This window comes from Haliotis rufescens, unplaced genomic scaffold (genome assembly GCF_023055435.1).
Source record: "Haliotis rufescens isolate VD_foot unplaced genomic scaffold, xgHalRufe1.0.p SCAF_18, whole genome shotgun sequence".
In the NCBI taxonomy this organism is placed as follows: domain Eukaryota; kingdom Metazoa; phylum Mollusca; class Gastropoda; order Lepetellida; family Haliotidae; genus Haliotis; species Haliotis rufescens.
In genome coordinates, this window is record NW_025963868.1 from 8,290,223 (window position 1) to 8,306,067 (window position 15,845).

Consider the following 15,845-nt stretch of genomic DNA (forward strand, 5'->3'; position numbering starts at 1 on the left):
CTCTGCATGTAGTGAGTGGCATTCAGATAATGAATACATTTCAGTTCGTTCAGGAAGATAATACACCATCCTGGCCTTTGTCATGCAACTTCCGGTGTTTACTGAGGGGTTATGTCGTGCATATAGAGAATCTCACCCGAGTGTCTTTTGATATCAAATATATCAACGAGTGTTGATATATTTCATATCAAAATACACGAGGGTGAGATTATATTTATCACCCAACATCATTCTTCCAACCTTTTCAGTTTGTAGACAGTAATTGACCTTTTTTCACACTTTCGCCATCTTGGATCGAAAACGAGGCTTTGAGAGCATAGCTACATGCAGTGTGCGTCGCATCAGCTCATAGGGAACAGACATCATGTTGTGCATTTCACTGATGGACATTTCAAACAAACAAAAATGGTATCCTCTGTATCTACTACAGAAGATATTTCACATTAAATCATGAGGTCCAACTAAAATATGCCTGTATTACACTGGAATTAGCATTTTGCTGTCAGGATCCCGGAAGTGAATCGAAAGGTGCATTTCGAGATACGTATTTCAGAAATAGATTGTTTTATCATAACCTCGTCGGCATATAGGTACAATGTGAGAGTACAATCACTGACAGAAGTTTTGTATCGTAAATAAACTGCATAACATAAAACACGTCAGTGTACTTTTGCAAAATTGCACAGTCAATGCATGGCTTGGCGAACTCTAGATCAAGATCGAGATCATGTTTATTTCACGTTTCATAGTGGTGTTTGCTGCCCAACGCACTATCGTTTTGCCATGAGTCCAGTTGACAAAAGACACTTTTTCTGCTATAATTTTCATTTTAACATATTACAAAGTTAATTATGAAAATAATTCGTGTGTCAAAATAAATATTCAGAAGGGGCGATAACTCTATTCAGTGTGTACAATGACAGATGATACTTTACTTGTTCTTCAAACATCACTTACTTAACTGATTATTGCCGAATGAGATTGCACCGTGCACGACAAAAGTAATAATGTGTGAACTGTTTAAAATAAGTTAAAAGGAAACTAAAAATTGATAAATATAAATAATCCATGAAATTGAAGAAATATCAGAATTGATACAACTACCAACTTCTTGAACACCCTCACCTTATCCTGTATGATGATAGGTAATTGTATATCAAAAAGAAGCTACTTATACATTTATCCTGAATAGTTTGAAAATGTCTTGATCAGATATGAGTTCAGATAAAATAACAAAAGATAAAAAGGAATCAACTTTAATTTGTAATCAAGCCAATATAAAATATATGTATCGGTACAAATAATGTTGTGGAACAATCTGGATATCATATTTAACAAAGAAAAACAAAACAAAATTTTCAAAACTTTATTTCTCACAATATAAGTTTTCAAAACTTAACATGGACTGGGTGTCTTTGTCAGTCAAAAGCACTTAATTAAATTCCAGGAGAAAATAATTTTCTTGCTTGTAAACAAATGGTACAATGTGCTTTTTCAATGTCTGATAAATATTGGCCATGTTGTTTTGTGAGTGAATAAGGTTTTTCACTTCCTCGTCCTATTTAAGAGAAATGTGACAGGAAGCACATTTGTTGCTTGAATGAATATGGCTTTCCACTTCCTCGTCCTTTGACAGGACGCACATTGTAACCATTGTGTTACTGTCAGCAGAAAGCTCCTCCAGACATCCATCACCTGATACTAGTACTTCATTGTGTTGACTCGCTGGCCTGAAATGAATAATTCAATGAGATTGTAATAATATTCCTACTTCAATAACATTTTTTTTATAAACAATGCATATTCACCTTCTCTCAAAATATTGCTTATTTAGAAAACAACATTCTTCTGAAATAGAGAAGTTTAAGGAAAATTAATCACAGTGTGTAACATTACATGCTACTGTAGATCAATCTTGAAGGCATCAATTCATCTGATATGTCTAAAACTTATTACCGCCTTCTCCCTTTATACAGTTATACGTAATATTGCATAATGTAAATGAACAATTTACAGTTGAAGCTTCACATAATGGAAACATAGTGCGCAATATATATACAGTACAATGTGCTGGAAAGTGAAGACAGTGTGCATCTCATACATATCCTAATATTATACATTTTAGTGTTGAATATAGATTTAACAATATTAATGATTAACAGTTTGGAAACAATAATATGCTAGCTACTGAATCTGAAAGTTGTGTACAGACAAGAATATTTTTGTATTCAGGAAAACATCTAAGTTTGGATCACCAAAAAGAATACTGTGTAGAGTTTTTTGTCCTCCAAGATTATCAATAGCTGTCTCCCTAAAATCATCATATAAGGTACATTCGAAGAAGAAATGGAATGAATTTTCACAAGGAGCATGCAACAAGGAGGATGAGATAAATTCATGCTATCATCGTTATTTGACATGGAAAACAAATTTCTTCTATGTATTTATATTTTTCTTATTTTTCTTGTTTTAATTGAATTATAACAAAAATGAAAATGATCACACCACTTGACTTGATTGAAAGAAACTAAAGTTCTAAAGATTGTTAACAATAGTAAAATATTACATCATAACAATATAATTATTGCAAAATGACACAGGAAGCACAACTATATTCTTACATATAAATTGATATGATTAATAATCAATAATACATGGCAATTGCTTGCACAAAAGAAATCTTTTTTGTTTTAAAAGTTTCAAAACATGTTTGCGGACATAAAACCAGATGGGTTTCACAATTAAACAAAGGGAATAAACAAGTTATGATTGCAATACGCATGGGAATTAAAAATAATTCTGTTTATACTTTAAGTTTTTAGTATTGTCAATATCAATTTATTCATTTGAAATATTTGAATACAAACTGTTAAAGAGTTATCTGTTTCTGTAAATTATATAAAGATAACATGTAGATTGAACATTTACTGGACATTAATTAGTTGGGGTTTTGTTCATTTCATGACATGATTAAATTGGTACAGTAAAGTAAATATCATTTTGGTAGAAATATTAATTGTTACCAAAATTGCAGATCAAACTGTACTTTACTTCAAATATTCTACACACCCTTTATGTAATAATTCAGTTGAAAAAATACACCTCATGCTATCTAATCTGTCAACATTGACAATCAAAATAACAACTGTTCACAATCACAACAGCACAAGTAGATATAGAGGTCTAATATTTTATTGGAATGCATTTGAGTACATTACAATTTACATCAAATACGATGCAAATACTGATGCAAAATTCTGATTTGTTACGATTGTAAATTCTCAGTAGGTTACAATTTGATACATTATATCAACATATCAATTTAGTTAGTTTCCGACATATATGGTCAAAAGGTCAATATTTCGACTTCAAATACAACCCGCAAAGTTATTTAAACTCACAATAAATAGTGTGGCTTAATGGTGTGTAAACAATGAATTATTCTTTACTAGACCTCAGTAGCATTTGTATTAAGTCTGTTCAGCTGCCATAAACTGCACTGGGAGTTACCAGGTGGTCATGGATATTTTAAATTGAAATCACAACAGAACGGCCAGACTTAAATTTATATCGGTAAGGAGACCAGATAACAGTAGAATAGTTTGTCAATGATAAGAATAAGAATAATGTTCAATACTTACGATAAATGTACCGGGATGGTTAAATTGTCACAGTTTGTCCGGATTGCGTGCCTTGTTGACATCTCCATGTGTTTCATGTGCTATCTAGCGTTCACCTTCTGCTCTCCAAGCCTCGCTTTCAAACCGGAAGTAGCGAAGTGTGAAAAAGGTCAATATGCAGTGTCTTTAGTGTGAAAAATTCCGCTAACAGCTTCAGTAGCAGAGCCATTAGTGATGTCATTTGATTGTGACGTCATTTAACCAATGACGTCACAATGGTCTGCAATGGTCTGCATCACCCAAGCGATATCTCCTGTGGGAGCCAGTTTTGGATGAAAAAGGTTACTATTCGATAGTGATTTATGAACACATGCTCATGACATGGTCGGAATCGTACAATTGACTCTGCTTTATGCAGAGATTTCTATTGGAAAGGGTTTTGTGGGGGATATGGAAAGGGTTTTGTCGCTTTATTTACAAAGTAATTAACAATGATTAATCTTTGTGCTCATAGAAAACAATTGATTAAACAGGAGCAAGCAGGATTCAGATCTGGATTTTAAAGTAAAGATTTGTATGCTCCAATCCTGTGACGTCATCTTTTGTTCTTTGGGGGTTATTGGTATTGACCTGAATAAACTTTGCTGATCTTTTGTACTGAATACTCAATGCTCAATGACAGAATAAAGTTCACGTCAGCGCTGATGTTTCTTTTTTAATCTTTATAATAAACTGTGCCCCTACTGACATGGGTATTATATACTTCATAACAATCTGTGTCCCTGCTGACATAGGTGTTATATACTTCATAACAACCTGTGCCCCTACTGACATGGGTATGATGTACTTCATAACAAACTGTGCCCCTACTGACATGGGTATTATATACTTCATAGCAATCTGTACCCCTACTGACATAGGTATAATTATTTTGGTATTATATAATTCATAACAACATGTGCCTCTACTGACATGGGTATTATATACTTCATAACAATCTGTGCCCCTACTGACATGGGTATTATATACTTCATAACAACCTTACCCCTACAGACACAGATATTATAGGTTTAATAGTAACATGTACCTCCACTGAAGTATGTCTTTACAAACATTGTAATAACCGTAATTTGTGAACTATTTGTTCTCTGATAAGCTCTTAAAAGCATCTGCATTGTACCTCCATGGCATAACATGTCATACCTGAATAAACTTTACCTAATATAGTTCCATATCGTTGGATTCGAACCCACATACCGCGTGTCATTTCGTTAGTGTGTAGGAAAATGTGCAAGCTTTTGGATAACAACTAGTGTTTCATTGCATTAGCAACGTTTTGATGTATATTCTTACACCCTTCTCAAGCTCCATTACAACCAAGTCATAAGAGGTATACATGCATGAAATGTTGTGATAAGCAGCAGATTAATAATAACAACAACAGGTACTTGATAACAAATAACACAGTGATATTTTGAAGAGGCAAGATGTACATTAAGAATTAGGGTTACGATGTTGTTATAAGCCTAATAGTTCTTATCCTTACGGTTGTACGTTTTCTGATTTACTCACCGTATTCAAGAATGTCAGTCAACTCGGACACCAATTCTGCATCAAGCACAGAAGGTAAACATTTTGATGTCATCCTTTACAAATATTAGACATCATTCCTTAGAATATGTAATAATGTTGTTGTGTCCACTTCTTTATAAGTGGGCAATAGAGCCAATATTTGCTTTTGCTCGATATTTGAAATATATTCTTGATTTGTTCTGACATTTGTTATCCTTGTTTGTCGGTATCTAAGTCAGATAAATCGCTCCTCCTCGGGGATGCTTGGGACTGTGAGATCAGGGGAAAGGGTCGCCCACAGTCATACTTTCCCTTACCTTTTTTCCCAGGTCTTACAATCGCAAGCATAACCGAGGGGTCGTGTCATATCCAAGAAATAAATACGTAGCACTGTTTAAGGCAGACTGTGCATTTACTGACCTGAAAGCTGTCATTGGTTCTGTTGATGGATGGGAAACTTTCAATGGGAAGTATGATATGAAAAGCGTTTTTAAATACGTTATTAAAAAGATATTTATCAAATGTAAGTAAAAGCCGCAAAACCCTTTCGACATTCATTAAACAAATCTACAATTTAGATTAGCAAGTCTGATGCACGTCTCTCATTGTTGCATATATTGGAGCCATCTGTATTTAACCTAATATTGTTGCTATGACGACAAGGTAAACCGTTGGGGTTCGGAACGTTTCTGTTGTTGGTCAGCATTTAGGAGATTAGTCGGTTGTTCGAACCTTACCAGCCGGATTGTGTTAGTTGTGCAGAGTTGGGTTTGTCAAGGAGATGCTATCGACTATATGTAAAGGGTGTTGACAGGATCAGCAACCCTGAAGAGTCCTTTGCTTGGATGAAGTCGGCTGGCCTGAAACGTGAAACAGAACTTCAAGGTTTTCTGTTTGCTGCTCAGGACCAGTCACTTCCCACTCGAAACCGTCAATCTGTGATTTTGTATCAAAATGGAAATATGTAGATTATGCAATCAATGTAACGTTACTGTCCAGTGGATGCTCAGATTTGGCACAAACACAGATTCTTAAGTGACATGATTGAATGGCTCGATTCTTTATACCGTCTACGCCATGATTGTGGTTTTGACACATGTAACGACCCAGAATATGTAGAGGGCGTCATGGGAAATTATAAATACAAAATTCTTTTGGAAAGGCCCGTACACAGCCTCAGGCCTATCCAGGCCAACAAACCTGTTCTTATTCTTTTTTATAAATCTAATGAAATCATTTATGTCATTGAATTTTCTGTTCCTTTTGACACCAATGTGCAAATATGCGGACCTCGATTCTGAAATGTCACGATTGCATCCCAAGAAACAACTTGTCCGACTCCCATTTCTCGGTGCCAGAGCAGCTCTTCCTTGGAGAAGGCCCTGTCTGGGCTGCGTGTAGAGGGCACTGACCTGATGTCGAGCGTAAACCAGCCTGATTGTGCTATCACCCAAACCCTCACACAACGAGACATGCACGGACGCACACACGCACGTCGCTATGCAGTAATCTTGAAAGCGACGTTAAAACCCATTTCACAGATTAAACTTGAAGAAATAACCTGAAATAGAAAACCGAGCTTAATAGACCGTTACGAGACAAATTGTACAAAATCACAATTCCAAAACTGAAAAGGACCTTTCATATATAGGACTGATTTTATTCTTTATGTTGACAATTAAACATCTGTATGTAATTTTAAACATAGCCATCCAAAGATGCTACTAAGTATCATTCAACCTACCTGTGGGAATTCTGGGTAAAAACAAACGGCCCAAGGAAACTATACTTCCCGTAAGAGGTGATAAAATGGATCGGTGGACAAGCTCGGTTACATCGCTGATTGCATGTCATCGTATCCCAATTTCGTGGATTGATGCTGATGATGATTATTATTATTGTTAGTCTGGAACTACACTCTTTGATTCAAAGGGTTACGAAAATATAATATTGTCTAAACAAATGCATGATGACCGCTACATTAGTACTGCAATACTTTCTGTTTGAGTGAACTCAATCAGACAATCCTGGTGTGAATGTGTCCCAAGCCACAGATGTTATCATACGAGGCAACTAACTGAATCTGGTGGTAAGGTTTTGTGACTTGGATGACTCTCATTTTACATGAATCGAGACAGCGTGAGATGTTATTTATGGCATTAAACATTGGTGTGTCTGGTCCATGCACGATTATGTAAACACAGCCATGATAAAGCTAAAATGTGTGTCAACAACAAATAAAACTGAACGGTAACATTGGGGTTACATGAAGCGCATGTCACACACATATCTATAGTCTGGACGTTAATTTAAGGTACCGACGTTTACTACAATATCTGCAAAACTATTGGACCTACTCCAGTCAAAGTTGGTATGAGATTATCAAACAGTCATACATAACTGGATATTACATTTAAAGACATTCGGTGCATGAATAAAAAATCTGTCTATTTACCTATCATTATATTTCATCAACAACCAGACCTGTTCGTCACAGGTGAAACGAGCATTTATTGAAACAGCCATCTGCATAATGCTACCCCTGAGTCACAGGGCCATATGACACAGTTGAACCAATCAACTCAACTCGAAAGGTTGCACGGGCATCACGCACGCACGAAAACGGTGTTAGCGTTGGGCGTCTTCCAGACTATATATGGGATGAATATATAAACATTCAGAAACCATTCTGAAGTCTCCACTTTCATCTGACGAACTTAAAACCTTTGACTAAAAGAGAACACGGTAGATCTCTATTGGTTATCAAGTAACAAAGATGAAACTATTGTCACAAGCACTGAGTCATAACAAGATATGCAAACAAAATCAAAACAGTATATAAATTACCATCTGCCGTTGATCAGTCAGAATATGGGTCAGGATATCAGAAATACCTCTTTCTTTTAATGATATCATTTTTATTAAACTGTACATGACACACTTTCTGAGGTTTGCAGCTTGATCATTTTAGAATACCATCGTTGAACATAGTTTTTACTGCTATTCACAATAGTGGGATGGAAAGTGGTCCTCACATTCAAGACTCTTTGCAATCTGAGGCAAAAGACACACACATGTCATTGTCTCATAATGGATTGTCCTTATCAAAGTATTAGAACTGATATAGCTGATAAGCTCCAGTCCTGCATAGAGTCTGTTGTCATAAGCAATCATCCTTCTTGAGGAGTAATCATTTTGTTTGAACAACCTGCTGGTGTTGGTGCTGGTCTTCGACAATGGCCTCATCATGATGTCTGTCTCAATGGTAAAGTAAAGTACATCGCTGGTTGGGAAAGGTACAAATCTTGTTAGGGAACCATGCAGGTTCCCCAATTTTTATATCGTGTCGTTGTCCAATAATCCTCTGCCCAAAATGCGTTCTAACATTGTCTGGGCGGTATAGGAAGTAAGACTACATCTTCACATCTTTGTGTCTCTGGATTACATTGGCGAAAACACTAACATATCGTGTCTGTCTTTTATGAACCACATATGTGCATTTTGTTTCCATACTCCGACCCGTTAGGTCAGCCACGTCTTCCTGTATGATGTAAACTCGTGTCACCTAATGTATCCCATACTGCCTGCCAGTGTAAGATTTCGGGTGTATTTGATTTATTTTTGTAATAGAAAGAGTGTGATAATAATGATCGGTTTGTACAAGTCATAGGTGGAGAACCTTTTACAATGAGTTGTGTTTTACGCTGCTTTGACCTTTTGCAGTTGTAATAGGTCGCGACAGCTTCATGTGAGAGGAAAGCGCAAGTTTAGACAACAAACCAACTATCATCATGTCTGATATCTAGAAAGTGCAATATGCCAGTGTAATTTATTGTTAGACGATGATTGTAACTGTATTATTCGTTTCTGTTGAGATTCAGTAGAAGTTCATTGCATTGTATTTGGACAATGATTAGTTGTCAGAAATGTAGTACTATTTAATGTTAGCAGTGGTGAGGTTCTTTCAGTGGCATTTAGAAGTTGTAGTGATGAAGTAAGACGAGTTCTATGGATGATCAACTTCTTTATTACAATATGTACGACGTTTCGGTGCGCTGCTAGGCAATATGAAGTATATACCCATATTTGATGGAGGCTAATAATGACACGAAGAAATGTGATTCGATGATGCTATATTTGACATTGGTATCATAGTTGTCTTTTGGGCCTTATGTTTGCAGTATATCGGCGACTGTGTTCATCCTAGTAACATTGTCACATGCGAATTATATTGGGTCATATATCCCTATTCCCGTTTTACCAATCACCAATAATCTTTGCCCATCAATGTTGCAAGTTCCTCGTTATGTGGTTTATAGAACCTGTCCAGGGTGACACGTGTCCCTGCCATCATGTCCCCAACTGTCCGTCCATACTTCCTTGGACCCGCTGTTTTCAGTGTCGTGATCTTGCTCAGAGCCGCGTCAGGCAGAGATTCTGGAAGTACATAGTTACAGGGAGTCATGACAGAGCCTGTCATTCATGAGGTTCTAGAATACAGCGAGTCATGACGAAGACCGATAGGAGGGTCTGGAAATAAATATACTGAACCGCAATAGAAACATCCCCATGGATAGATATATGAGAAACCTTATTCGTCCAAACACTGTAATCATACTTTGAGACATATTAAAAAGATGAAACTTGGCAGAACTGATCTTCAAGTTTGAAATTAAAGTGTCAAATGTTCTTAAAGTGAAGCACTACACTAGTCTCTGAGAAAATGGCATCACAAGTCGGTATCTCGTGTGTCCGACAAGTGCATTCATGACAGCCGTGCAACGTCGATACATGGAATAGAATAGGCGGTTGATGAAGGTTATATGCACTTGAGCCCACACTCTGAGGAACGCCTAACGCAGTTCAGCTGCAGTTGTCGGCCTTGATTGGACGTCATTCAGCCGACTTTGAATCTGGTCACACAGGTGCTCAATGGGATTTAAATCGGGACTGAGGGCAGGACACTGCATGGTTCTGATGCCATTCTGCTGGAGGAAGTCCCTTGTTGCTCTCGCAGGGGGTGGGGGGGGAGGGCGTTATCATGTTGAAACTCGTGGTTGCGGTACCGAGCTACTGTGACACCATTGCCTCTCCCTGGACCGATGTTCTGGCACACCACAGGGCCGACCCTCTGTGCAAGACTAATTCCACCCCATACCATAATACTCGGACCACCCCACGAGTCTCTCTCAACAACACAAGCATCCGAATAACGCTCCCAACGGCGTCGCCAGACTCTCTCTCTCTCTCTCTCTCTCTCTCTCTCTCTCTCTCTCTCTCTCTCTCTCTCTCTCTCTCTCTCTGCTGTTGAGATACAGTAACGGCTCTCATCTGTGAAGAGGACTCTTCTCCACTGCTGGTGGCGTCAATGGTGGGGCTGTGTTGCCCACTGAAGACGGTCCCAGCGATGACATGGCGTCAGAACGGGTCCTCGGTGTGGCCTGTGACAATGGAGGTGTCTTCTCGTCAAACGTCGACGCACGGTGTCCACATTAATGTGTCGCTGGTGTGTCCCCATTAATGTGTCGCTGGTGTGTCCCCATGGTACGTCGAGCAGTTTCCGCAGCAGTAACAAAGCGATCTTGAAGATGCTGTCGCACAATCTGAGGATCCTTACGTCGGGTGGTGGTCGGTAATCTGTAGTGTTGGTGGTCTTGTACCGTTGCTGCAGCGGTTTGTCCAGCTTGCAATCGTCCAATGGCTTGGTGTCGTTGTTTTCTTGTCAATCTTGGCTTGTGGTAGCAATTCAATAACGAATGAATGTTATCCAATCTGGGTGGATTTTCATAGGGCAAGAAATGGGGGAACGCATGTGCATTTCAGTTTTCACGGAACTCACGTGCATTGGGTTACCATGGCCGTAGCCGTGATGCGTTTGGGCGATCGGTTTTATTGTCATCTGCTTTGTTTTTTTATCATCAAATTTCATTTTTCCGGACAAGGCAAGTTAAATTTTAGAAACTTTGACAAAAATTACCCAGATATTTCAATGACAATTTTTTATGCAATGTTACTTGGGGTGACGTTTCTTTTGCGGTTCAGTATAGTTACAGCAAGTCATGACGAAGACCAACAGGAGGTTCTGGAAGTAAATATTTAGAGCGCGTCATTAAACAGACATGAGGATCTGGAAGTGTACAGTTACAGCAAGTCATGACGAAGACCGACAGGAGGTTCTGGAAGTATATAGTAACAACGAGTCATGACGAAGACCAACAGGAGGTTCTGGAAGTAAACAGTTACAGCGAGTCATGGCACAGACTGACAGGCGGTTCTGGAAGTAAGTAGTTACAGGGAAGCATGACGAAGACCGACAAGAGGTTCTGCAAGCATACAGTTACAGCGAGTCATGAAGAAGACCGACAGGCGGTTCTGGAAGTGAATAGTTACAGCAAGTCATGACGAAGACCGACAGGAGGTTCTGCAAGCATACAGTTACAGCAAGTCATGACGAAGACCGACAGGAGGTTCTGCAAGCATACAGTTACAGCAAGTCATGACGAAGACCGACAGGAGGTTCTGCCAGCATACAGTAACAGCGAATAAGGACGAAGACCGACAGGAGGTTCTGCAAGCATACAGTTACATCGAGTCATGACGAAGACCGAGAGGAGGTTCTGCAAGCATACATTTACAGCGAGTCATGAAGAAGACCGACAGGAGGTTCTGCAAGCATACAGTTACAGCAAGTCATGACGAAGACCAATAGGAGGTTCTGCAAGCATACAGTTACAACGAGTCATGACGAAGACCGACGGGAGGTTCTGCAAGCATACAGTTACAGCGAATCAAGACGAAGACCGACAGGAGGTTCTGCAAGCATACAGTTACAGCGAGTCATGACGAAGACCGACAGGAGGTTCTGCAAGCATACAGTTACAGCGAGTCATGACGAAGACTGACAGGAGGTTCTGCAAGCATACAGTTACAGCGAGTCATGACGAAGACCAATAGGAGGTTCTGCAAGCATACAGTAACAGCGAGTCATGACGAAGACCAACAGGAGGTTCTGCAAGCATACAGTTACAGCGAGTCATGACGAAGACCGACAGGAGGTTCTGCAAGCATACAGTTACAGCGAGTCATGACGAAGACCGACAGGAGGTTCTGCAAGCATACAGTTACAGCGAATCAAGACGAAGACCGACAGGAGGTTCTGCAAGCATACAGTTACAGCGAGTCATGACGAAGACCGACAGGAGGTTCTGCAAGCATACAGTTACAGCGAGTCATGACGAAGACTGACAGGAGGTACTGCAAGCATACAGATACAGCGAGTCATGACGAAGACCAATAGGAGGTTCTGCAAGCATACAGTTACAGCGAGTCATGACGAGGACTGACAGGAGGTACTGCAAGCATACAGATACAGCGAGTCATGACGAAGACCGACAGGAGGTCCTGCAAGCATACAGTTACAGCAAGTCACGACGAAGACTGACAGGAGGTTCTGCAAGCATACAGTTACAGCGAGTCATGACGAAGACTGACAGGAGGTTCTGCAAGCATACAGTTACAGCAAGTCACGACGAAGACCGACAGGAGGTTCTGCAAGCATACAGTTACAGCGAGTCATGACGAAGACTGACAGGAGGTTCTGCAAGCATACAGTTACAGCAAGTCATGACGAAGACCGACAGGAGGTTCTGCAAGCATACAGTTACAGCGAGTCATGACGAAGACTGACAGGAGGTTCTGCAAGCATACAGTTACAGCGAGTCATGACGAAGACCAATAGGAGGTTCTGCAAGCATTCAGTTACAGCGAGTCATGACGAGGACTGACAGGAGGTTCTGCAAGCATACAGTTACAGCAAGTCACGACGAAGACCGACAGGAGGTCCTGCAAGCATACAGTTAAAGCGAGTCATGACGAAGACTGACAGGAGGTTCTGCAAGCATACAGTTACAGCAAGTCATGACGAAGACCGACAGGAGGTTCTGCAAGCATACAGTTACAGCGAGTCATGACGAAGACCGACAGGAGGTTCTGCAAGCATACAGTTACAGCAAGTCATGACGAAGACCGACAGGAGGTTCTGCAAGCATACAGTTACAGCGAGTCATGACGAAGACCGACAGGAGGTTCTGCAAGCATACAGTTTCGGCGAGTCATGACGAAGACTGACAGGCGGTTCTGGAAGTAAATAGTTACAGCGACTCATGACGAAGAACGACAGGACGTTCTGCAAGTAAACAGTCACAGCGAGTCATGACGAAGACCAACGGGTGGTTCTGGAAGTATATCGTTACAGGGAGGCATGACAAAGTATATATATGCATTATCGGTATCATGACAAGGAGCAGTTCGGTAGCTCTATGGATGAGGTGTTCGCCCGCCATGCTGAACACTGACCAGCCTACCAGAACGCTGTATTTTATGACTCCGATAAAGATAAATGTTCATTAAGGTAATGTTACGGGCTATTTACATCTAATGGCATTTGTACTGGTTATGGCCATTATTTTTTCTTGTCACTCACTCAAGTCATAGACATCCGCATCCTTCTGTACGAAACAATAAATCTATAGCACTGCGGCTTGTAGGGGCGGTCGGGTAGCCTAGTGGTTAAAGCGTTCGCTCGTCACGCCGAAGACCCGGGTTCGATTCCCGACATGGGTACAATGTGTGAAGCCCATTTCTGGTGTTCCCCGCCGTGATATTGCTGGAATATTGCTAAACGCGGCGTAAACCCATACTCACTCACTCACTCACTGCGGCTTGTAACAATCGAGTCTGGACTAGACCATTGGACCATTGGTTGACACTATGAGCAACGTGCCTTCCAGTCGGGGTACAATGACGTGCAAACAAGAAATTCACCTAGCCTGACAATCCATCCAGTTTTGTCTCGTGTTACAGGTCAATGCATGTTGGGGACATGTTCTAACCAGAGTTCTCATTGGGTCGGTCAGCTAGCAGATCTGTTACGAGCTATAGAGTACTAGCGACCTGTTCTAACCTAGATCCACACTGGGTCGACAAGCTATCAGATCAGTGTTGCGATATAGATTTCGATTTGATTTCTATCCTGGGTCTCCACGGGGTCGGCCAGCCAGTTCTATTCTATCATTGGTCCCCACAGGTTCCACAGGCATGTGGATGTCTATTAAATTCCTGTGACGAAAGTAGATAGCAAAATACTCACTGAGATTCAGAAAATTGAAGATTTCTGCGAGATGTTTTGTTTCATTACTCGTGTAGTCCTCGAACGTTTGGACGTGGATCTGGTTGCTAGGGAACACTTTCATCCAATCCATCAGAAACACGTGGTAGATCCCGCGTCGTAGATCAAGCTGGCGAAACAAAGTCAGTTTTAATCATTCAGCATAATTTAACATATTTGCAGCTAACACGAAGTCGACACATTGGTGGAAATGTGAGCGGTCTTATGTCACTTGCGCGTGCGTGCCTGCGTGCGTGCCTGTGCACGTGTTAACAGACAAGACAACAAAGGTAAATTACTGGCACTGGTGGAAAAAATATGTCACAGAGTGATTGTGGCTATCCATGTGCATCACGTCCTGTGATGAGTGGTCACATAATCAAACTAACGGAAACAGTGTACATATTGTACACATTGTACACATGTTTGTTTGTGTGGACTGATGGGATTGGTTGTGTACACGGGTGCTGATGGACTGTATGGGGCATCGAGTATTCTTCACAGCGTACACAGGTTGATGGTAACTTGAATTAAGGGTCACGATATCTTTGACAACGAATAAAAATACATAGGCAGCATAACACGCATCGTATCTGACAACAGGTGACGTGCAAAGATGTCTCAAAGAACGCGGGGTCGCACTTTCACAGTACCCTCTTATGAGCAAAGCGAGGCAGGTGTTTGCTTCACAGATACCAGATATTCTCAAAAGCGAATTTGACCACCACGTTATATGAACCCTGTACCACTGTGATTGGTCTTGTATTACAACTGTCTATGTACTCCTCTGAGAAGTCTTGTATTACAACTGTCTATGTACTCCTCTGAGAAGTCTTCTATTACAACTGTCTATGGACTCCTCTGAGAAGTCTTGTATTACAACTGTCTATGTACTCCTCTGAGAAGTCTTGTATTACAACTGTCTATGTACTCCTCTGAGAAGTCTTGTATTACAACTGTCTATGTACTCCTCTGAGAAGTATTGTATTACAACTATCTATGTACTCCTCTAACGAGTATTGTAATATAACTATCTATGTACTCCTCTGAGGAGTATTGTATTACAACTATCTATGTACTCCTCTAAGAAGTATTGTATTACAACTGTCTATGTACTCCTCTGAGGAGTATTGTATTACAACTGTCTATGTACTCCTCTGAGGATTATTGTATTACAACTGTCTATGTACTCCTCTGAGAAGTATTGTATTACAACTATCTATGTACTCCTCTAAGAAGTATTGTATTACAACTGTCTATGTACTCCTCTGAGGAGTATTGTATTACAACTGTCTATGTACTCCTCTGAGAAGTATTGTATTACAACTGTCTATGTACTCCTCTGAGAAGTCTTGTATTACAACTGTCTATGTACTCCTCTGAGAAGTCTTCTATTACAACTGTCTATGGACTCCTCTGAGAAGTCTTGTATTACAACTGTCTATGTACTCCTCTGAGAAGTCTTGTATTACAACTGTCTATGTACT

General features: G+C 40.1%; 1 protein-coding gene across 1 annotated transcript in view; it reads right to left on the reverse strand.

Annotated features, from left to right (window-relative positions):
- Positions 1-9,207: 9,207 nt before the first annotated feature.
- Positions 9,208-15,845, reverse strand: part of LOC124149678 (carbohydrate sulfotransferase 15-like) — a 78,047-nt gene continuing 71,409 nt past the window's right edge. Inside the window, exons 6-7 of the mRNA XM_048398169.1 lie at positions 14,341-14,488; positions 9,208-9,629 (exon numbers count right to left, since the gene is read on the reverse strand). Of these exons, the coding sequence (XP_048254126.1) occupies positions 9,457-9,629; positions 14,341-14,488 (321 nt within the window). The 3' untranslated portion in view covers positions 9,208-9,456. The remainder of the gene's footprint in view (positions 9,630-14,340; positions 14,489-15,845) is intronic.